A 25,110-nucleotide genomic window follows, 5' to 3' on the forward strand; every position below is an offset into this window, starting at 1 on the left:
TTCATCCATAATTCATAAACCATTGAATCCAGAGAGACTCTGCTGTTGAGCAGGCAAGGAAACATGGAGCAGACGGCCAGCAGAGGAAGAGGGGAAGCACGTGACCGGCAGAGATGTCAAATTTAGACATTCCAGTGCAAATAGAGTCAACACACAAAACAGTGCTTCACCTGGACATTTAAAAAGAGTTTTGTGTAAAGATAAAGCGTATATATGTGATCAACGTTAAGGTTTTATGTATCTGGACACGATGAAAGATCACATGGTCCTTACGGGCTCTGACATCATTTCAATTCAAATTCAAACAAGCAACTACACCTACCGTTTTACCATTAAAAAGTGCCCTAATTTAACAAAGACAAAGGATTAATACAAAGGTTAGTGTGTTAAAGTTCACCCTGTCTGCTTATCAAAAGGAAAAGTAGAAGTCGGATCTGGTTGATAGAAAGCAACTGATCAACTTGCCATCAGCAAGCATGATCACCTCTAAAAAGGTTTAACAGTTTGCTCATTTGGAGCTGTGAAATGTGTGATAACACAATGGCAAGGAGGAAAAATATCAGCTATGATGTTAGAGAAGCAAATGTTGCCGCCTAACTATCTGGAAAGGGTTAAAAGGCTATTTTCAAACAATTTGGAGTCAGTTATTCTACACCAAGAATTCAAAAGTGGGAAAAGAACCGCCACCTTACTGTGGTGTACTGTTTGTGTTGCCCGAGTGATCCTAGGAGCTATGTTGTTGGGGGCATTATGCCCCTGGTAGGGTCTCCCATGGCAAACAGGTCCTAGGGGACGGGCCAGACTAAGAGCGGTTCACAAACGCCAATCATGGAGGAGAAAAAACAAAGGACCGTTATGTTGCCGGGATCGGCGTCACCGGGGCCCCTCCCTGGAGCCAGGCCTGGGGTTGGGGCTCGTAGGCAAGCGTCTGGTGTCCGGGTCTCTGCCCGTGGGACCCGGCCGGGCTCAGCCCAAAACGGCGACGTGGGCCCGCCTTCCCGTAGGCCCAACACCCGCAGGAAGGACCATGAGAGGCTGGGGCAATGTGGGCTGGGTAGCAGTCGTGGCGGGGTGCCTCGACGATCCAATCCCTGGACCAAAACCCTCTCAGTAGGGACATGGAATGTCACCTTGCTGGGGGGGAAGGAGCCGGAGCTTGTGCGTGAGGTTGAGAGATACCGGCTAGAGATAGTCGGGCTCACCTCCACACATAGCTTGGGCTCTGGAACCCAGCTCCTTGAAAGGGGCTGGACCCTCCACTACTCTGGAGTTGCCCAGGGTGAGAGGCGGCGAGCTGGTGTGGGCTTGTTTATAGCCCCTCAGCTCAGTCACTAGCCCCTTTCACACATAGATTCCGCAATATTGGTGTAAAGAAGTCCTGCCAATACGCCGCCTTTGTTGGTTCACACAGAACCATACAACGCCGGCATAACGCCGCTCCCGTCTGTAAATTCACACAGCATGCCGGCGTTCCGCAATCAGAGGCGTGACGACAGCGTCAGCGTCTAGTGGCATGCCGGCATGCCGGCTGTGTCATTCACACAGACCCCGTTTCGGCTCTGTGACTACCTCCGCTGCCGGCTTATTGGTGGGGCCACTTGGCCCCCCCATTCCGCCTCCGTGACTTTCACACAGAACAGCGAGGCGGCTTAAAGGCGCAACGTTCCCGCCTCGAACTGGCTGTGTGAAAGGGGCTACTATGTGTTGGAGTTCACCCCGGTGAACGAGAGGGTCGCTTCCCTGCGCCTTCGGGTCGGGAAAAGGTCTCTCACTGTCGTTTGTGCCTACGGGCCGAACAGCAGTGCAGAGTACCCGGCCTTTTTGGAGTCACTGGGAGGAGTACTGGATAGTGCTCCAACTGGGGAACCCATTGTTTTACTGGGGGACTTCAACGCTCACGTGGGCAATGACAGTGATACCTGGAGAGGCGTGATAGGGAGGAACGGCCTAGAACCCGGTGGTGGCCACCGGAAGTAAAGTATGCCGTCAGACTCACGGGCTATGTTCGCCTGTGGGACTCCTGACGCAGTAGATGGTACCGGCAGGCCAAGCAAGCCACGGCTCGGGCGGTCCTGCAGGCAAAAACTCGGGTCTGGGAGGAGTTCGGTGAGGCCATGGAGCAAGACTTTCAGTCGGCCTAGAGGAAATTCTGGAGGACCGTTCGGCGCCTCATAGGGGGAAGCAGTACTCTGCCGGCACCGTTTACGGTGCGGGTGGGGAGCTGTTGACCTCGACTGGGGACATCGTTGGACGGTGGAAGGAATACTTCGAATATGTCCTCAACCCGACTGAAATGCCTTCCATTGAGGAAGCAGAGAGTGGGGACGTGCTCATCCATCACCCAAGCCGAGGTCACTGAGGTGGTCCGTAAGCTCCTCGGTGGCAGGGCACCGGGGGTGGATGAGATCCGCCCTGAGTACCTCAAGTCTCTGGATGTCGTAGGGCTGTCTTGGTTGACACGCCTCTGCAACATTGCATGGAGGAAGGGGACAGTACCGCTGGAGTGGTAAACCGGAGTGGTGGTCCCTCTGTTTAAAAAGGGGGACCGGAGAGTGTGCTCCAACTATAGGGGGATCACACTTCTCAGCCTCCCCAGGGAAAGTCTACGCCAGGGTACTGGAGAGGAGAATACGGCTGATAGTTGAACCTCGGATTCAGGAGGAACAATGCGGTTTTCGTCCTGGTCGTGGAACACTGGACCAGCTCTATACCCTCCGCAGGGTGCACGAGGGTTCATGGGAATTTGCCCAACCAGTCTACATGTGTTTTGTGGATCTGGAGAAGTCATTTGACCGTGTCCCTCGTGCCACTCTGTGGGGGGCGCTCGGTGAATATGGGGTCCAGGGCCCTCTATTAAGGGCTGTCCGGTCTCTGTGTGATCGGAGCAGGAGTTTGGTTCGCATTGCCGGCAGTAGATCAGACTTGTTCCCGGTGCATGTTGAACTCTGGCAGAACTCTGGTTGAACTCGGGCTGCCCTTTGTCACCGGTCCTGTTCATAATTTTTATGGACAGCATTTCTAGGCGCAGCCAGGGGCCGGAGGGGATCCGGTTTGGGAACCTCAGGATTTCATCTCTGCTTTTTGCAGATGATGTTGTCCTGTTGGCTTCATCGGACCGGGACCTTCAGCATGTGCTGGGGCGGTTTGAGGCCAAGTACGACGTGGCAGGGATGAGAATCAGCACCTCCAAAACTGAGGCCATGGTTCTCCATCAGGAAAGGGTGTAGTGCTCTCTCCGGGTGGGTGGAGAAGTCCTGCCTCAGGTGGAGGAGTTCACGTATCTCGGGGTCTTGTTCACGAGTAAGGGAACGATGGAGCGTGAGATTGACAGACGGATCGGTACAGCGTCCGCAGCGGTCGATGTACTGGACCGTCGTGGTGAAGAAGGAGCTGAGTCGAAGGCGAAGCTCCCTATTTACTGGTCAATCTACACACCTACCCTCACCTATGGTTATGAACTTTGGGTAGTGACCGAAAGGACAAGATCACGGATACAAGCGGCTGAGATGAGTTTCCTCCGCAGGGTGGCTGGACGCTCCCTTAGAGATAGGGTGAGGAGTTTGGTCACCCGGGAGGAGCTCGGAGTCGAGCCGCTGCTCCTTCACTGTATCTGATCCTCTTGGACGCCTCCCTAGGGAGGTGTTCCAGGCATGTCCCTCCGGGAGGAGACCCCGGGGAAGACCCAGGACACGCTGGAGAGACTATGTCTCTCGGCTGGCTTGGGAAAACCTCGGACTCCCCTCGGAAGAGCTGGAGGAAGTGTCTGGGGTGAAGGAAGTCTGGGCATCCCTGTTGAGGTTGCTGCCCCCACGACCCGGGAACGGATAAGCGGAAGAAGATGGATGGATGGATGGAAAAGAATTCAGGCAAGTTCATTGCGAGTGTCAGACCATGTCATGCACAGTGATTTCACAAAAATCAAAGACATCTCAACCTCTATAGTCCTCAGTTAGGGTGATAAAATGTCTGCTCTGCTTCACTACAAACAGGCATCAACTCTATTTTTGGCGTTTGCCTGCAGATAGGCCTTAAAAAAAAAAAAACACGATACCTCGGCTTAAGATTGTGAAGTCCAAACAGACCACAAGACTTCTGGACGAATGTATGGACAGAAAAGCCCGGCGTGACGATGTTTAGCCATCTTCACAGGCTAATAGCACATATTAGATGAGCACTCTTCCAACTGCAGAGCATGGTGTGAGGCCATCTGTCAGACAGATTTGAACTGGGTCTTGAAACATCACAATAATCTCAGGGACACCAGCCAGTCATCCAACACACCACCAAAGAATTTAACAGAATGGCTGAAACAGAAAAGAAAAAAAGACAGATTTTCTTTTCCTGTTATTGCAGTTAAACGTGGTTCTTCCTGTAGCTGGACCGTGTTGGTTTGTTGTTTTTTACCTCGTGTTGCAGCCTGACTGTCTCCCTTTTATTTTTTTATTTTCAATTCATTTGTGATAAATAATGGCACCAGAGTACACCGTTCATCTGAGGTTGCACTTATGTCACCTCCAAACCTGTTAAAGAAGAACTGAGACAAAAAGGCACACTGTATTTGTGTGGATGCACAGAGAGTCAATACCTGCAGTGACCTGAGGCTGTAGAAGGCTCCGGGGTGCACGGTGCTAATGTCGTTGCCATGTAACATGAGCATTTCCAGCTGCCGCAGTGACCGAAACTCTGCACCCTCCACCTCCGTCAGGCTGTTGTAGCTGTTCGAGAGAAAAAATAAACCGGTCCTTTGATCAGCGGACAGTACGAGGACAGTACTGTCACAAAGGTAGGGAACTAACTAGGTGGGAGTTTTTTGAAAGTGGTGGTCGCTGGAAACAATAATGTCAGTGAAGGAAAACATTCGAGGAAATGACCGAGGGGAGGACGGAAGGAGGGTCACCTCCGCCGACCTTTGACCCATCATTTTCTCTTGAAGCTTGCTTGGAAGACTTAGATAAGATAAGATAAGAAATCCTTTAATAGTCCCCCAGAGGGGAAATTTCCAGGTTACAGCAGCAAAGGGGATAGTGCAAAACAAGAGGCATCAATATCACACAATATCACACAATTATTAGGAAACTAAATGAATATCATAAATCTTCCTCACATATCCTAAACTGTACTTTTGCACAGCTGAGGCTGGCCCAGTTTGCCTGCAGAGAGTATTTTAAATGAAGCTGTGCAACTGTGTGACTATAGTTTATAGTTAGGGCCCGAGCACTGACAGTGCGAAGGCCCTATTTAATTTTTCTCGTTTTTATTTTTCCGACGAAAGGAGGGCCTTCTTTCCCCCTAAACGTGCCCCAAAAGTGACCAAATTTTGCACGCAAGCCAGGCCTGGCGAAAAATTTGATATTTAATGGTTTTCATTAATGGGCGTGGCCTAATGGCTCAACAGCGCCCCCTAGAAAACTTTGTGCCTCAAGCCCCACAATACGGTTTGACGTAGATGCACGAAAATCGGTACACCCCTGTATCATGGCGCAACTTAAAGAAAAGTCTGGCACCATGGCCGAAACCGAACAGGAAGTCGGCCATTTTGAATTAATCGTGTAATTTTGCCGCAATTTATGCCATTTCTTCAGCCGCTTCTTCGTCCGAACCGTAACGTGCACCCAGGTGTGTTATGAATCAAAACGTGGGTCTCGATCCTGCGACAATGCGCATTACTTTTCTCAGTCAAAAGCGTTACCGTGGCGACGATAGACGCAAAAAAACGCGCCCCCCCCTTCATCTGATTGATCCATATTTTATAGTTCCTACTTTCTGCCATAACTTTTGAATGGTTTAACATAGAGAGTCGTGGGTGGTGTCATCGGACTCGGTTGTGAGTCCTTGAACATAATTGCTTCAAATTAGCTCCGCCCCTTCATCTGATTGGTTGATATCTGATAGTCCCTATTTTCTGCCATAACCTTTGAATGGTTTGATATAGAGAGTCGTGGGTGGTGTCATCTGCAAAATATCCAGGCCTGAAGAATCTACATGCAAGTCATACAAGCTTCCACTGCGGCACGTCTGAACATGCACAAAGGTGGAGGGCCCGTTCATCGCTGCTTGCAGCCTTAATTAGGGCACGAGCACTGACAGTGTGAAGGCCCTATTGTATCTGTAGGAGTTTTTTTCCTTGTTTTTTTGGGGGGGTTTTTTCCGATGAAATGAGGGCCTATTTGCCCCCCTAAACGTGCCCCAAAAGTCACCAAATTTTGCACGCAAGCCAGCCAGGAAAAAAAAAAAAATCCTACAGATACAATAGGGCAATACAATACAATACAATAGGTATATATATATATATATATATATATATATATATATATATATATATATATATATATATATACACATGTATATCTATTCATGAGATGTTTATATACTAACAATTTGAATTATTTTATGTAAATAGTTTGCTTAAAGTGTTTGGGAAGTGGGTTCTATGCAGACATTGCTTTGTAACTCACCATTCTTTTACCATAGTTTGTCTTTATTTTTGGCATGACTTTACAAATTATACTTGTGAATAAAATACAGTGAGAGATAAATGGATCAGTTGACACGACACACTTGAAAGATTTTGGTGTAAATCTGGCTTCACCTTCGGGTCATAAGCGCAATATTTGCACAGTGCCGTATCTCCTAGCTGCCAGACTCACACTAGAGCGGGAGCTGTGGGGTTCCCAGGGTGCACTTATCCCTCCTCAATTGAACACATATGGGTGATACTAAAGCTTGCATTTTTCCACTACCATCCATAAAAAAGAGTTAACTCATAATATATTATATAATGTTCTCTTTCATCCCGAGAGCGTTTCAGTACCACGAAAGCACACATTTGAGTTTAGTTTCCCCTGCTGGGAGCTGACCTTGGAAACCTGGCAGTCAGTGTCTCGCTCGTCTACCACAACAACGGGGGGAATTACTCGGTTCTGGGCATTTACAAGGCAAACATTTGGGCAGATTGAAGCCAGTTAAAAACACAAAAATCATGATAGAGGTACAATTGATGGTCAAGCTATGAGGTTTGCCAGCTTTGTCCTGGTAAAGCCCAGCAGTCATGCTTCACATCAGTTCTACAAATGTTGATGCATATTTTCTGTATAGCCATAAATGAAAACTCTTCATGAAAATAAACACACTTTAACCTTTTAACCTTTAAAAAACAATCTCAGAAAGCACTTATATAAAGTAGTATAGCATACAATGACTGGCAGTGCTGTTTTCCATTATGTATCTAAAAAGAGTTGAATGTTCATCTGTACTTTGCTGTTCTGCACTGAGCAGTTTGATTCAAGGAGCTTTTCTTCTAAGTGGAACTGAAGGAAAAACAGGCCACAGAGTGTAAATAAAACACTCAAATGTAAGTTGTGCTAACTTCTACCAAATCCTTTGCATCAGAGACAAACTGGCCTGGTCTGTTCTCACATCCTGTTTATGTATAACCGGATATTCACCTTTACAGGGCAAGTGACCATATCTGGTTACTTCAGTAGAATTACGTACTATGATTATTACAAAGGTTATTATTGACTTCCCTATGAAGGGTTAACGTGATGTTTTGAGTGCTAAAAGAGGTGAGGAAAGACAAACAGTAAACATGGCTGAGCATTTCCCCATTGGTCCTGCAGGAGCTCATTCCTGCCGTCAGTCAAACCTGCGACATCGACTCTCTATGATGACTTTATAAGAAGAACTGGTCAACTTTTTTTCTGCAATGATTCCTCAGTGAAGGAATTGAACTGGAGTTGACTGTGTGTGTGAGCTGAGTGTCTGAGAGACGTGCACTAGAACAGCGTGGCGTGGAGCCTCCCAGTCTGGCGCGGCAGACACACGAGGACAACAGATGATAAGTGGAAAAGGAGAGACAGGTGGAGTCTCCCCTTCAGCTGCTCAAACTGTCATCAAGTGACTCCGGACGCAATCGAAACGTCTCTGTTTGGCTGCGTTGTGGGGCAACAGTGGCAAACTTCTCCACATCTGCAGAGGAAGAGGAAGAGCCCCAATTTGAGATCAAGAGCTGTTAAAGGTCGTGTGGTTTTTAGGAAGAGATTATCCCAATAAAAATATCCTCTGAGTATGACACTTCAAATGAATGCAGGAAGAATGACTTTTGAAGAAACTTTACACTGACAAAAGTCAGCTAGTCTCGTCTCACCTTTGATGACCTTTTGCTTGTTAGTTTGTTGTTGTTTTTACCACCTTACAGAGCAGAGCTAATGTTCGTGTAACAACGTGGTACACATTTTTTTTTCCAGCTAACTCTTTTACAAAAAACTATTTTTATAAAGGGAAATACATCCATAAAATGTGTCACATGTTTAACTTGAGATAAAGTAAATAAATGCTTGTACTGTAATTCATTATTCTTTATTTCATTCATTAAAAGAAAAACAAAACAGTTCAATATAATTACAAAAAATCTCTTTCCTTGAATGAAAGGGAACAGAAAGAAGACTAAGCTTATTTTATCTGTCCCTTTTTCCTAAGACATCAAATTTCAATTAATGTAATAATAAAAAAAACTAATTACACATTACGCAATTTAAAAAAAACAAACACTTTCTAATAAACGTAATTTAAAGAAAAAAAAAGAACAAACAAACACAACAAAGTTATAAAATAACACAAAATAGCTGTCGTCAAACACAGATAGTCGTATTCTTTTTTGATTCAAAGAAAAAAAACTTGAATGTATTTATTTTATCACTTTGATTGGAAAGATGCTATCCTACACGTTCCTCGAATATGTTTTTTTTTATTTCAAAGATGTTTTTGTGGCTCAAGTGACCTTTATTTTGAAAGTGTATAGAAAGGAAACTAGGGATGAGAGAGGGAGGAAGGGGATTGGAACCATAGATATATATATATATATATATATATATATATATATATATATATATACATATATATATATACATATATATATATACATATATATATATCTATGATTGGAACCTGCCCCTCCTGCAGGAGAGCGACAGCCTCTGTATACGCTGCACCGAGCTAGCCAGGGCCCGCATATGTTTGGTTGTGCAACAACACTGGACTTCCTTGACTCTCCGTTCAGTTAATGATCAGTGCCAGGAATCTGTCTTTGGTTGTTTCTGCCATGTCAGAATCCCGCTTTGTCTGTTTTGTATTTTTGTAATCACAGATCCACGACGATGGAGGATGTTCCACACATGTTGGTTTCATGTGCCGTGCATGTGGTTACGGTGCATGGAGACGAATAAATCAAAGTTGATTGTTCTATATAATCCAAAGGGATGATTATAATTCACACACTAGTCTCACAAAAACCCTTCGCTGCAGTGTAGTATTTCATATTTAAATCAGGATCTGCACCTTTTTTCTTCTTGTGTGTTTCTACTCTGCACGGTAAAGGAGTACTTGTACACGTGGAGACAGTTTGCACCTTACAGACTGCAGCTTGACAGTAGCTTTTATGATTATATATCTTCTGAGGTGCTTTCTACCTCATGGTTTGGAGAACTACTCTCGATAAAGATGAAGATAAGACACTTGAAATACAGTTGTGGTCTTTTATGGTAGAGATTCAGGTGCAAACAGAAACCCTCCTGTAAAGAGCAGTGTAGCCTTGAACACCTCTGGCTGAGTTGTTTGTCATTGCGTGTTGTTTGGAGTCCATTAATAGAGCAACAACAGTGGCTGTTTTATTGCTCTGCCGTGCTGCAGGGCGATGCAGTACTCTGTTCATACAACAAAGATCCATGTGGAAATGATTAGATCTGGTTTTAGTGCCACATGTCGGTTCTAAGCTCGTAATCTTCTCCGTTTACACAGATTTCATATTAAGTGCACCATAGGCAGCTTTGCAGCTTTAATTAGTTGTCCTCTGGGTATAATAAAAGTATTTTTGAGTTGAATGTGAATTAAATTGCATTGCTGTTTGTTTCATTAATGACTCTCAGTACAACATTTTTGTGGCTGATGGAGTTATATTATCATCATCCAAAGAAGCTTTCCTCAGCATTTGGAGACCGTGTGGATCATTTATAACCCAATAAAAACCATGTCATACTTCTCTTTAGTGAGTAGGATTGAGAATTGATGTGTGCATGTGAGTTGATGCACCGGGATAGATCTTTACCCCAGGTTGAGCCTCTCTGTGCCTTTAGGGAAGCTCTGCGGGATGGTGGTGAGGTGTCTGAATGTGCAGTGGACCTCTTTGACGCCTGGGCAGCTGCAGCTCCGTGGGCAGGACGGGACCGCATGGACAGGTGACATCTGCAAAAAAGTGTGTGTCATAGGTTTGCAGGAAGAAATGGACAAGTATGAAATAAAATCAGAGGAAAGGAAAGTAAGTTGATAGTGAAAGTGGATGGTTACAGAAGCATATTGCATTCACAGAGCAGATTTATTTTTTTCATTAAAACTTTTCTCGGAATTCAGATAATTTTCTCGTTAATTCAGAAGAACAGAGCAGATTTTTTTTTTCTCAAGTGAATGCAATACGCTTCCATAGAGGGCGTCCGAAAGCAGGTAAAGAATAAGATAGCCAAAGGCAAGTAGGTTAAGCGGTAAATACAGGTTAAAGGGGACCTATTATGAAAAACATGTTTTTTCTTGCTTTAACATATATAAAGTGGTCTCCCCTCAGCCTGCCAACTCAGAGAAGGAGGAAAGCAACCAAATTCTGCAGTGTCTGTACAACCGCCCAGATGAGCCGTCCAGTCTGATGTGGATCTACGAGCCGTTCAGATTCTGCTCCCGTCGTTACGTAACGACGGGAGCGATTTACATCGGTTGGCCTCCGATGCGTGAAACCACGCCCACAACTAACTCCACCGGGCGGAGCTTCCGCCATTTTTTCGTAGCGGTGTATTGCGTCAATCAGGCAGCCAATCAGCACAGAGCCTCATTATCATAGCCTCCCTGCCCACTCAGAATCCCACATAGATAATGAGGTTAGAGAATGGGATGATAAAGACATGGCTCAGAGGCTGAATTTCTAATTTATTTAGCAAAAAAAATCAAAAGCAAAAGGAACCCTGGTTATTAAGACTTGTAGTCCCTAATTAGCCACAATTGTTCTCTTATACTAAAATATGTTGTTAGAAACACATAAAATAATCTAATTGCTTTAAAAATCTACAATGTTTATCACATATTTTGACCTGCGGGAGGCGCCATGTTCTACCTGCACAATGCATTCTGGGGGCCATGACGTAGTCCGGTGGCTCTGGGAAGATAAGCCGCGTTAGTTTAACTGGGACAGGTATCTAAAACATAGATGAGCAGCATCTCCCGGCCGTGGAGGCTGACGAGGGAGCCCATAAGACGTCTCGGTTCAGGCAAACTGGATCAAAGTTCTCGTGTGCTGTGATGCACGGGAGATCTGCAAAAATGATCAAAGTCGTGCGCATCTTACCAGTGCATTAGGCTACGGCGTCTACGGCGTATGCTCCTGCGTAGACGGCGTAGCCGGGGCTCTAGAGCCTGCAGCGCTCCGCTCTCGCCGCCGCCGGGATGGAGACGCCAGTGGGCAGGATGCACGTTTGGGTGGGCATAGCCCACCCCTCGCCCCCCTAAAACCGCCCTCGGGGCTGGGTCCACCGTTTGATGACAGACCAGAGGCTGAGGGGACTGGCCCGGGAGTTTGACGAAACGGGAGGCGCAGACTTCGCGTCAAATAGGCAAGAACATCTTTATTTTATTTAATGACGCCAGATCTGGCTGGGGTTTTTATTGTAGCATCGGCTATCTGCTAGTTGAAACGTGTGGTCTGTTAGTCTATCTGAGTTTTATGGTGTTTTTATAGTTCATGCTTTATGGTGCTGTACTTTCTTTTTTTTTTTTTTACTTTTTTGTAGGTGCGCCGTCACCTTAATGTTTTTAGCTGCATTTTCATCTGTGTTTCTGTTGCGCCGTCACCTGTTTAGCTGTGTTTTGATCTGTTTCTGGGTGTCAAAACAGTGTACGGGGGCCACCGTCTGACGTCACTACCCAGAATGCATTGCGGTGTAAACAACAATGGCGACCTACGAGTTAAATTATATTTTCAAATTTTATAAAAACGAAGACATCACAAAGGTTTTTTATATCACATTGTTATAATTGATACCAACATTTATCTTTTAAGACCTACATGTCTTAATAGCCAGGGTTCCCTTTAAGACATTCAAGGCCTGTTTAAAATAGTTATTAGATGCCATAATAGGTCCCCTTTAATTCAGAAACAAGGTAAGAGAAGACAAAGAAAACAGCATGAGTGGCTTATACCAGTCAGTTAATATGTGCAGGATTGTTATTTAAGTCACCGATTTGCAAAAGGAAGCCTGGAGCTTCTGCCCGGGAGATGTACCTTTTGCAGCAGCAGTGATGAGAGCAGCAGGGGAAACCAGGCTGCAGCCAGCCAGCAGAGGTTCTTGGTGCACCGCCACGGCACCATGACTGGATGTTTGGATCACTCACGCCATGAACATACCTGCAGCACACGACGGCTTGATTGAGATGCACAGATTAGTGACAATAGAGAGAGAAGGGCCTGGGCAAGGACCACGTCTCTAATTGCTGAGGCCACTTTAAGGCAACATGGAGAGGGCTGAACGTTATCTCCTTCCCCCAGGGTAAACCAATCACAACCAAGTTAGCGCCAGGCTCTCCCCTGCAGGGGACTGGGGCCACGCTGAAGTATCACCCCACGGCAAGGACTGGTCACAGTCCCATAGACTTTCCCAAAAATACTCCATACAGGGCAGTTCCTGGTAGTGGACACATCCAGCAATAATTAAGGGTGCTTTCAGACCTGTGGCCCGTTTGTTTTGTCAGGGGCTAAATCGATACAGTCGATTGCCGCCGCAAGGGGTGTGCGAACCGTGCCACCGCCGTTTTTTTTTTCTCGTTTTTTTTCCTTCTTTCCCTTATAAATATCAACAGTCACGTTCCATTACAGACCTAAATGTGTACTAGTCTGCGCATATCAATAAATATATGTGCAATGATGTGCTTGCTGATTGATCCATACGGGTGGAGTGTGTAACAAACTGTCACACAATGTCGAGAGAACGAGACAGATTCAGAAAATTTCCATCAGGGGATGAAAAAAGAAAAAAATAAAGAAAATGGAAGAGTTTAATGCCTCTCTGAAAGGCTTGTTTGATAAATTTGTTACAAAAATCACCGATCCGACTGGGTCTCAAGCAGCCGTGGGGCCCCGTGTCGAGGCAAGAGATGATGATGAGGCAGGGGAAGTATCCAGTATTTTGCTAATTGGAGAGTTAAAATTGCGCATATAGACACCTGATCCGACCCGAAAATCGCAAAATTTAACGCGCGCTCTCTATGCTCATGCGCGAGGGCCCCCCCCGGCCATTTCACACAGGGCCTCGCAAATTTCCCAGACGGCTCTGGATACAGTTGTTTAGTTTTTCGTTTGTGGCATTTGTGTTCACAAGGCAACCGTCTGTAGCGGTTCAAAGCTGTTAACAAATGCCATGAACCAACTGTTCTCTCATTGGTCAGAAATTAACGCGGAAGGAGTTTCCTCTTCTGTACCCCGGGAAAAACAACAACTATGGAGCATCGTAAGTGAGTGTGGCTAGTTTGTTTGTGTGTGTGTTTTTGTGGTTGCTGTGTGGATTCTGTTCTCACTGCAAACGAACCGCTCCAGGTCTGGAATGGAAGCGAGCCGAGACCACCTCTCCTAGGAGATCTCAGCTCGCTTGTTTTGTCCCACATCTGAGTGCGATTGCTGTGTTCACATATACCAAACAAACCGATCTTTAGGGGGAAACGCTCCCTGTTTCGGAACAACTGCTCCAAACGGGACAGGTGTGAAAGTACCCTAAGACTCATAAAACCATCCCAGACCCAATAACGGAAACATGCTAATAAAAAATGCTCTCTGGGTTGAAATGAAGAGTGGATCAGAAGGTAAGCAGGAACAATAACCACCTGGTTACTCACAGTCCACACATCTAACATCTCAAATGTCATCCAAACCCTAAAAGAAGCGTTGCAGGTGGGTCTAAAACAAACTGTCAAGTTTCCGGTCATAAATGAACTTGAAAGAAATGCAGACTGGGCTGAAAAGTCTCCATGTGTTTGTCACATTAAATCCAGTTTGAGGAAAACGCTGACAAAAGCCCCACATTCAGTATTCAAGCCTTTCATTTAGAGAAATGCAAATCAAATAGTCTTCTTCAATCAAATCTTCCCATTAATCATATAACCTCCTATTAAATAATACATATTCAGCCTTTGATGTGTGGAGTTGTGGAAGTTCCCTGTGAGCGACTGGTTTCTGGGACGGAGCCAGCGCGTTTCTTATCTGCAATTTATTTAGATGTCATCTTAGCCTCAACTAGACGTGATCAAAGAGAAATTATCATAATGTAAGCCAAAACACATCACATTAATAACCGTTTCCTCAAGGAAGAGCTCGTGAATAGATTAGAGAAGGAGAAAAACGTAAAAAGGAATAAGCATTAATAGCATTAACAGGACTGAGAAAAAGTGAGAACTGTGAGAAAATACTCTTCGTAAGTTCACAGCACAGTTTCATAATACCACACTATTTGCCCTTGAGGTTGATAAAACACAGACAGACACACACACCAGAGAATTTTGAATATTAATCCTGCCAGTCTTCCTTACATCCATCCATCCATCCATCCAGCCACTGTGCTGGCCACTACCTTAACGCCTGTGAAATTCAAGACTTGCAAAATTTCAGTTACTCACCGTAGTCGTGTTCAAAACTAGAAATACAGCTTGTCAACGCACAGTCAACACATCAGACTGCTCTCTGGATTAATGTCTGTGATTTTTAAACGAATGAAGTGCAGAGAGCTGAGCGGCTCAGACCGTCGCTGCACCACGTCGTGGTCGTGCTGCACAACCAGCTGCTTTGGTCATCAGTGTTTGTGTAAATGTCCACATGTTCCTCAGAGGAACCATATACCATATACATTCAACCAGTCTTACCCCCCTCCATCTCTCTCCCCCTCCCCCTCTCTCACGTACACACACGTGTGATAGGTTGCAAACTAAGAAAGAGAGAAGCATTTACAGGTTGAACTGAACAACACACACATTTTTTCAAGTCATTAGAGGCCAGTTTGAGGTTTCTGGTTTCCACTTCAGTCGGTGTTTCATCCCCACGGAGAAGCTAATTCAGCTAACAGCTGTATGCGTATGTATGTTTGTGTGTTTGTGTGCGAAAGGGTTGCAGCACACGTATGAAAGGGAAGCTAGAGGAGATTGAGATGATATCAGGTTTCATCAACCCAACAACAGGTTGACAGTCGTCCTCTTTGGAACTGATTTGAATGTATCTGGTTTTAATGCTCAAATACATACAAAAGTTTCCAAAAGAAAGATTGTTTTTTAAACAAATGATGAATAAAATAACTAATGCAACTGTACGGTGGCCGACAAGGGCCAAACGCACTGCAACGGCCTAATGCGTCTCAGTTAAGGAAAACGGCTTCAAGTACAGAAACGATTCAAATTCACAAACTCAAAACGAGGTACAAAAAGAGTACAGCGTTGTACAGTGATATAAACCACAGTATATCACATTACCGTTCCCGCTGTATTTTTGAACCATGGATGTAAACACTGTGGTTCAGTCAGCTGTTCGGTCTCTCTCTACATCCCGTGTGTCTGTCCATTGAGCTGTTACGCTGAGAGCGCCCCCTGCAGGTTTGGTTTTCCTTAACTGAGACGCATTAGGCCGTTGCAGTGCGTTTGGCCCTTGTCGGCCACCGTATACAACTGTTCTCTTAAACCTCTAAGGTCAAGAACATGTCGCAAAATACGAGTGTGCCTCTTCATGAAAGATGCTTTGTGAATCTGTACCAGTTAAAAGTTTGGACACCCTTCACTATTCATTTGAATGACTGGTAGCGTGAGTCCTTTGAACTGATAAAATTAACTTAGACTGTCGGCTGCAGTCTTCTTCAAAAGTTCACCCGACAGCTGTCACATGCCGTTTATCAGCTGTTTTTATCCTGAACTTCCAACCAACTCATAGACAGAAATAGTTATAATCTACATTTGAGAACCAATCAGAGTATCTGCTTCTGCAGACAAGGTTCCAAGATTATACTGAACTACAAAAATACAACCAGCTACTCTCAATAATGACAAACGCAGTCTGAATGACTGACGGATCAAAGTTGAATACAAGCTGGCCTGTTGTCAACTGGGATGTCTTAATTGACAAAAAGGGCACCGGCTGTTTCTTGTTACAACACATTGTATACAAGTATAAACCTGAGCAGTTAAAAGTTTTAAGATGCATACTTTAGCTTAGATCAAAAACGACTGTTTATTGGGTTGACTTTGAAAAGAAAACGCCTCCATAAGTCTTGTAAACTTCATTTTATCTACGTTGAAATGTATCATTGCTTTCTAGGATTCAGCTCAGACAGCAAGCGAGGGAGAGTGAACTAACCTAGAGCCGAATATCATTAATAGAGAAAACATTTTTGACTTATCCAACAGGAAGTCATCACTAAAACCTACTGTTCACACCCGAGATGTGTGTTGATAGCTTTTATTTCTCAAATTTAATGAATGTGAACATAAACCTGCTGGTGCATCATCCTGTCCCTGCCGTTTGGTAACATCACCTGCACTCAGAAAACACTAAAGTTATGGAGCTTCAGGATTCTTTCTATTTACTTGTATTTTTGCATTTCTGTAAGTAGTATATGTCTCATCTCAGCTATTTAGTGAAGGTGGTTAAGTGCAAAATTTAGAATTTACTACTTTATGCCTATAGATGTCTTTGTAGTCAGCTGTGAGGTATAAAGATTTATAGATGAGTCTATAGATCATGTAATTCAATCCCTCCCTAAACTCTTGTGCTTTACTTTTCAAGGAAGATCAAGTAGCCAGGGGGGAAAAAATTGATTGACATATTCTAAGAAAACTCCACTTCTGGGCATGTATACTTTCTCTTATGCAACAACATCCTTTGTTTACTTGATTAGTTTTTATTATAACTTTTTTTGAACATCACTGATTTGGAGGCTGAAACTTCACTCGCCAGCAGTGTTTGCAGAACGTGATAGTCTTGATAAACACTGACAACATCATCTTTAGCCCACAGAGGTGAGTTCTGCTCTCCTGTCCTCCGTGGAGGGCAGAAGTCAAAGGTCAAGTGCAGCACAAGCTCTGCAGTTGTTCGACTTCACGGTTGCAGTCAAGCGCGACGCAACAGTTGTTTAAAATTCATGAATGCAGTCGGGGATGACGCAGCACAGAATCATTTGTAGCACAACACGTTGAACCTGCGCTGTCATGCCCCTTGTGTCTCTTCCATCCTGCACCCGAGATCATATGCTTGACGTTTTCCACAAAGGTGTTTCTGACACGAGTCACTGCATGACTATACTGTCTACTGTTGAATGTCTGGTGCTGTCCATGTGAATTTAGTCTTCTGCCTGTTTTAACGACATGTGAGGCCTTTCGGTACAGTTTATTAGGGGCTACATACCGCTGAGGAGCCACTCTCAGGGAGGACAAGTCCTCAGAACTCAGCAGCTCTGCTAGTTTTACAGAGCAGTAAAGGTGTCCATTCAGCGTCAGCCTCCAGGAGGAAACCATATCGTGATCACAAGTGAAAGCTGGGTCTCTTCACAGTATTTATTAGCACCATGGAAAGAGGAAGAAAAGGTAAAAAAAAATGAAAATGTTTTTATTGTTATTGAAGCGTAAAACTGAAAAGAGATACAAACAAGAGAAATCAGCGAGGAGATTATAGCAAGGGTTTCCTTAAGCTCTAAAATCCCTCCTCTTAGGTTAATACCTGGCAGATAAAGTGCTGCACACCCTTTGAAAGAGCCAGAACACACAACTGTCTCACATCCTGCTTATCAGAATCATATGCTGGCTGGCACGGAGTGTGTTTTTGCTCGCTGCTGCCAAAGTACATCCTTTCATTGCCTTATTTCTTTCTATTGTATAGGGTCCTGTTAAACACACTCAGTCAAAGAACTGCAACACTCAAGCTGGTAGAAACAAGAATGTTTTAAAATCAGAGGTTTCAAGTAACGAAGTACAAATACTTCGTTACCTTACTTAAGTAGAAATTTTGGTTATCTATACTTCACTGGAGTAATTATTTTTCAGACGACTTTTTACTTTTACTCCTTACATTTTCACGCAATTATCTGTGCTTTTTACTCCTTACATTTTAAAAACAGCCTTGTTACTCTATTTCATTTCGACCTTTAAAAAAAAACTATCCAGTTAAATTGCTCCATCCGGATAGAGTGAATTTGGTTGTGGTTGTTTCAGATGTTCTTGTCCAGTTTTGTTCTTACATCCGTTCCCTCAGATTCCTGCAACTAAACTTGGATGTACATTCCAATAAAGGTTAGGATAAAAGATAACATGCCTCTGAAGTTTGACTTTTTGCAGCATTACAATACTTATAGGCAACTAGTCATCATATCTCCTGCTCTCTGAAACACATGTTAATGCTCAATAGTACACATATATGCTTCTTTAATATATTTGCATTATACTAAGATGCATTCATTTCAATGGCTTTTGTCCTTAATGGCTTTTTTCCCCCTTACATTACTTTTACTTTTATACTTTAAGTAGTTTTGAAACCAGTACTTTTATACTTTTACTTGAGTAAAAAATTAATGTGAGTAATGAATGTGAATACCTTTGACACCTCTGTTTAAAATTAAAGATTAAATATAGAGATAGAGAGAAGAAAGAAATCTGTCAGAGACACTAATCACATAAACACATTTAAGGGGTTTGTCAGAACATGCAGAGAAACAAGCAAGTAGCATGTGTTTTGCACATATCCTGTATTTCCATCACTTTTTTTCAAGATCTCCAGTCTGAATTCTTTTGAGAGTAGCTGATATTCCCGCAAATCTCGTGTGCCCCCCCAGACACACACAACTGATGAGCCTCAAACCTTGGTGGACTCGTCTACGAACGCCGGGGGGGATGCATGTACACCTTAATGACAAAAGCATTAAGCAGCGAGTGCAGCCAAGTCTTCTCCAGATAACCCGCGTCGTGAGAGGACCACTATATAATCCCCACATGTGTTTCATGCATGTCTGTGATATCATGTGCTGCCCATACAGCTTCATGCAGAACTCTCTCTACCTAATGTTCCACACCAACCTTCTCTCGAGGAGATGATCCAGCGTATGCAGTAACTTTTCCTGATTGACAAACACGTGGCAACATAAACGCCTGGTGAAAGCCTGAGTCTGTCATCCTGCTCACAATGATTATTAATCTAAGCATGCTCACTTCAGAAGGGGGGAACATATTTATGACAACTTCAGGATGACTTGTTAAGATAGGTAAAGACCTAAAGTCTTCTTTCAGGTTTTCTTTTGAATTTTAAATGGTCCGAGAGTCGTTTTTGTTGCTGGCTGTGGTTTAAAACAACAACACAAAAACAACTCTAATACATCCTGCCTGAAGGTCTGAATAGCCTTTATTTGGTTTCTCCTTTAGTTGTGGTATTTCAACAACTACTCTTCCCTCGTTCCTCTTTCTAATGATCATTTACAGCTGGCTGTCTCTGTTCGTCAAAGCCAGTTAAAGAGGGGGCGTGACTCTTAAGTACTTATGTATTTATGGTGACAGCAGGACTCAATGCACTTGGTTAGAGACCTAAAGACATTTCACAAGCATAAATACTTTACATTTCTACATTTATTTGAAAAATTGTTGGGCTCCAATGTAAAATTATTTACTTTGGTTCAACTTCACAGAATTGTTAAATTAATTAGTCTTCATTTTACTTGAAAGAAACAACAAGGATGGTCATACATCACTTCATGACACTTATTAGCAAATCATATATCAAAATGACATTCCACCCTTTACGTCTCATGTTGATGTCATTTATGTCCAAATCGGTTGCTAAATGTGTTACTTTTGCAGACATTTTACCCTTAGCAGACACATTTAGCTACTTCTTGGGCAGTTGAATTGGATAACTTTTAAATAAGAAGTGTTCAATTCTGAACAGAGAAACTAAGTCCTGAAAAGTGAAAAGTGAAAACTGCATCTGGAGGCACTTACAAAGTAATCCTAATTAAAACCACAGGAAACTCACCTGGAAATGGCTCAAGAAGAGGGAAAACAACAGTTTAGGTAGCAAAGCGACCCCCAGAGCACCGTCCCGTAGTTATGGCTGCAGGGAGAAACCTTTACAAGAGAAGCAGGAGTCCACGAGTATCCAGTTGATTGTCCTGCTCCTGTTGACGGCTCGGACGTGTAAACCAACTGAGCTTCCAAGGTCTGTGAGGAGAGACGGCTGAGAGGGGATGGAGTCTGTGTGTGTGTGTGTGTGTGTGTGTGTGTGTGTGTGTGTGTGTGTGTGTGTGTGTGTGTGTGTGTGTGTGTGTGTGTGTGAGTGCAGGGATCGGTTTGACCCTCTGCTGGTCCCAAAAGGCATCTGGATTTCAGATTAACGTTTTTTTTCTCTCCCTCTCTCTCTCTGTTGTTAACTATGCAGCCAGGAATACTCCTCTCTCCTCTTCTACCCTCCTTCCTTCACCACCTTCGTTTATCTCTCTCCGACTTCCTCTCTTCTCCCTTTTCTTGCACACAGTCTCGGTGGAAAAATTATCAACCTCTTTTTTTCTTTTCACTCCTTTCTCTGCTGTTTTACTTTGTGTTTTTTTTTTTGCTCCCTTTTTCTATCTCTGGGTTCTTTCTTCCCGCACCGCCTGTTTTTTGTCTGCACATGCTTTCACCTTTCCAACCCTCCCACTCAGTTCCTCTCCTTTCTTCATCCTGAGGTACACGACGGTGCGTGAATACAGATTAGTTGATTATAATAGGCCGTCCGTGGATATTCAGCATGTGCCCGAGGTTACACACGCAGACATACTTTGCAAACTTGGCAGACGGTCAGGATCTATTTGATCTGCTAGGGTAAAACTTGCACCGACTCAGACAGTCACCCTTTAGGTGCCAATACTCTATATGATGCCCTCATTTGTGCAACAATTGTAATGTACACTGGTTTGTTTGGATAACGAGGGCTTTTCTTAATATGGCTTAAGACTTGGTGCATCCCATAGTGCAGACATGTCTTACATCTGAACTTCTTGGTACCATCCTGAACACTAAACCAGCCTATAAAAGGCCCTTTGTTACACCTCCTGCTCCTATATGTCGTGTTTAATTCACTTAGCATTGAAGGAGAGGCAGCTTTGTGTGATGTATATGTGCACAGCTGAAATAACATTTCCTGTTGATATAGTTTATATTCTTCTCTTGTTCTTACTTCCACCCCGAATTAGGAAAACCTCCATACTTCTAGTTGGTGGTCTAAAGGATTATCCTTTCCTGATACAAATACTGAAACCTATGGAAGAGTATTAGGGCCATGCAGGAGAAAAAATATTTGAGAGGGGAAGTTTTTTTTTTATTGTGCACTTTGAGAAAAAAGTCGAAATGTTGAGAAAAATGTTGAAATTCAACTTCGAGAAAAAAGTAAAATTTTTTCCTTTTTTCTCAACATTTCAACTTTATTCACGAAATTTTGACTTTTTTCTCAACATTTCAACTTTATTCATGAAATTCTGACTTTTTTCTCAACATTTCGACTTTTTTCTTGAAATTGTACTTGTACTACCTCTAGAATATTATTTTCTATTTTTCTCCTGCCTGGCCCTAATACTCTTCCGTACAAACCTAAGTCCATGCAATTAAAAGAAATAAATTTAATGCCTCAGCAATGAGGCTTTACCACAGACTGCACTCAATCATGGAGGAAAAGGTCTAGCGCTTCAATTCACTATGAACAACACCAATTCACAACAAAAGTCTTCTCAAATTTGCCTATTGACCCCCCTCTTCATGAAACTTTAGTCTAGTTTTAGTCAAAGATTGTATTTAGCCAAACCCATTTTACAATTCAAACAAGGTTATCTCATTGTTATATTATTGTTACCTTATAGACTCAAGAATACATTTATTCCAGATACAGAAGATTCTAATTTGAGTTTACAACATATTTATTTCTCCACATTTCTCCCCATCTTTTTCTTTTTCAACGACACATTGGGTTTTCTTTTCCACGTCTATGTAGGAAAGTGTATCCAAAGATGGTCTCTTCTTCTTCTTCTTCTTCTTCCAGCCCCAGAACAGATCCCTGCATTTCTCTATGTAACTTTGTTTTTAACTGACGTGAACATGGAGCTCTGCGTTAACGGCATCAGCCTCTAACTCTGCAGCTGCATCTTCTGGATCTGATTCCCCGCTGCAGCGACTGGAATTGAGGACTAACGTCACCCAGCAGCAGAACTAAACCAGAGGAAACTACTGAAAACATGGAGATTAAGGATCCTTGGTAGAACATTTCGTCTCGTTTTGGTCAACGAAAATGAAGACACATTTTAGCGTTTAGAGTTTTTATTTTGTAATCTACATTTTAGTCTCGTTTTTATTCGTCTACGATATTGCATTATATATTTAATTATCGTTATCATCACATGACCAGCATTTTCGTTGCGTCTTGTCTCGTTTTCCTCAGGTGATAAAGGTTCGTTGACGATGATATTTAGTCATAATTTTCCTTGACGCAAGCAACTTTAGTCCCAGGGCACCAGTCTCTATGGACTGGGCTTGCTTCCCAGAAATACCGTCAGCAGATTGACTGGGCCGAAAAAATGTTCAGGTAGGAGGCAAGCTCCAAATTAACATCAACGTATATACAGGTCAGTAACACAGGCTGCAGGACAACTCTGTAGCTGATTGGTGTAGCTGATTAGTTGATGCGCGTAACAAGGTGTGCATGAACTGCAAAAGCATCTCCCTTCTTTTTTAGTGACATATCACAACCCCACTTGTCTATCTTTTATCCATCCACCAAACCATTCCTTATACATATTTGTTCCTGATCAGGGGCCTCATCTATAAAGCTTGCTTGCGCAGAAAAAGCGCCTGAAAGTTGCGGAAGCCGCCATCTACGCAAAGCCTCGGATCTAAAAAGAAAAAACTAACCGAAAAATCTGCTTATCTTTACGGCAACCAGGACCCTCCCGTAAGAATTTACTTAAGACACGGGGAACTGGCGACGCAGGCTGTGAGGTGGTGAAATGAAGCCAGATTCATGTCATACTCTTAATAATGTCATCACATATCACAACATAGACTTAAAATAATCAAATAATAAAATAAAATAAAATAGCGCTGATCGTGTCCATGTGTGTGGAGCTCAGTCAGTTAGGACTCTGGTGCTGCTGGAGCTGCAGCCGCGGTGACACGCGGGGAACCTCCTCACACCCACCGCTTTAGGACAGAACAAATGAGGGGCTGCGTTTAGGGAGCCCCACGGAGCCCCTAAAGGGACTCAGATTTTTTTTCATATATATGAGTTTTGCCCGCGCGTGAAACCTGTAGGTGTGGGTGTATGGTGCCTAAATTAGGGTCCCGCGTTAAAACGACGCAGAGCCTACGGCGTAGGGTACGCGGCGACGCGCACCTACGCCGTAGCCTCTGCGTTGGTGACGCAGAACCATAAACCCGCCCTGAGCAGCTCTGAGGGGAGACGGGAGAGGAGGAGGGGGAGCGGGGGTGAAGCGGGGCTGCGGGCCGTTCTCGTATCGCTTTCATACAGTGTCTTGATAATTTGCAATTTAAGGCTGAGCCTACCGTTAGTTTTTAAACTGTAAAAAGTAAGGGGAAAAAAAACATGATTTTGAAAAGACGGGGGGACATGCCCCCCCTGTTGCGCCGGGGACCTCACGGCGTTTAGCGCAGCAACAACGTGCTGCCACTCACTCGCTTTATTTTATTGTATACTATTTATATACTTATTCTAACTTTTACTGTGACCACCAAATAATGTGGTTTTCCTGTCCTCCACATCATCTTACATCTAGGTCTCCGTGAAAGTCAGTGTCACGTGCTGGACACCCTCTCATTCATTCTGACGCCAAACAGGCTGCAGGAAGCCACTGAGCATGCTCAGTAGGCTCTTCCATATGCATGTATGGGCGTGTAGAGGGCGGGATATGAGGCGGATTCACCTGCGCAACCTTCCAGCTGGACTGTGCGAACATTGCGTGCAAATGTGCGTGCACGCGGTTTTATAGATCCAGATCTTTTTTTGCGCCCGCCATTTTCGGCTTTTGGGTGTACGTGCACTTTTAGTATGAATCCTACGCACTCCATTTTAAATGAGGCCCCAGAGCCTTGCAGGTCGTGTGACTCCCATCCCAGCTCCTGGCAGACTACTGAAGCTCAAGCTTTCATTAGATATTGGCATGTCTAATTTGTAGCATCCTAATTCGTGAAAAATGCAACGTGCAACAACCAAAAACCGTTCCTCAGGACCAGTTTCTGTCTAGTTCTGATCATACAGGCCCAGGAGCAAATTTAGACCACATCCACAACATTTATTGGCACGTACCATTTAAACACATGTTTGAAGAGTACGAAGAGCCCTGACAAGAACACCGGCCTCACTGCTTGACCCGGACAGATGTAACCATGGTAATCCTGGCAGCAGAACCTCTCTCCTCTGGTTTACCTCAGGGTTCAGTGATGTTATCCCGTCTTAACCTTTCTAGAGGCTCCTTGTAACCTCCTCCTCTGTTCTTGGTGCTCTGATCTCCCAAGCTTTCAATACGCTCGCTCTTCGTGATCCTGCTGCCCGACTGTAAGCCGCCTTCTTTTGTTCTTTGCTCTCTCTTTTTCAAGCGTATTCCAGTCCTCGGCACGAAGCAGATCAACAGCAGCCCCGTGAAATGCAGTCTTGTTTATTTAGTATGAGGTTGTTTCAGGAGGAGAGCTTCTATGTCACATATAAGCAGTTGGAGAAAATGCTTGACGGCTGCTTGGTTTACATCTTCATTAAGTGATGAACTCCTTAAATCATAATAACCTTTCTGCTTCACTCATCGTAGGTCCAATTACCCTCCAATAGCCATCGCTTGCCTTTGCTAACTAACACTAAAAGACGTGAGAACATTCCTCAGGTCCTCTATTCACTCCATTGGCTTCCTGTCCATTTTAGAATTGATTTCAAACTTTTAATGTTTTTAACGGTGCGTGAGCATGGCAGGGCGCTGAGATCTTCAAGCCAACTGTTGTTGGAGGTGCCCAGGTCAAAGTTCGGGCTCTGGAACAAGCTCCCCT

The 25,110-nt window shown here is 43.9% G+C and overlaps 1 protein-coding gene across 1 annotated transcript in view; it reads right to left on the reverse strand.

Annotated features, from left to right (window-relative positions):
- Positions 1 to 20,220, reverse strand: part of si:ch211-159i8.4 (matrix-remodeling-associated protein 5) — a 40,718-nt gene extending 20,498 nt beyond the window's left edge. The window contains exons 1-4 of the mRNA XM_061725889.1: positions 20,072 to 20,220; positions 12,317 to 12,439; positions 10,103 to 10,239; positions 4,586 to 4,715 (exon numbers count right to left, since the gene is read on the reverse strand). Coding sequence (XP_061581873.1) covers positions 4,586 to 4,715; positions 10,103 to 10,239; positions 12,317 to 12,403 — 354 coding nt within the window. The 5' untranslated portion in view covers positions 12,404 to 12,439; positions 20,072 to 20,220. The remainder of the gene's footprint in view (positions 1 to 4,585; positions 4,716 to 10,102; positions 10,240 to 12,316; positions 12,440 to 20,071) is intronic.
- Between the last annotated feature and the right edge of the window lie 4,890 nt (positions 20,221 to 25,110).

This window comes from Cololabis saira, chromosome 7, assembly GCF_033807715.1.
Source record: "Cololabis saira isolate AMF1-May2022 chromosome 7, fColSai1.1, whole genome shotgun sequence".
In the NCBI taxonomy this organism is placed as follows: domain Eukaryota; kingdom Metazoa; phylum Chordata; class Actinopteri; order Beloniformes; family Belonidae; genus Cololabis; species Cololabis saira.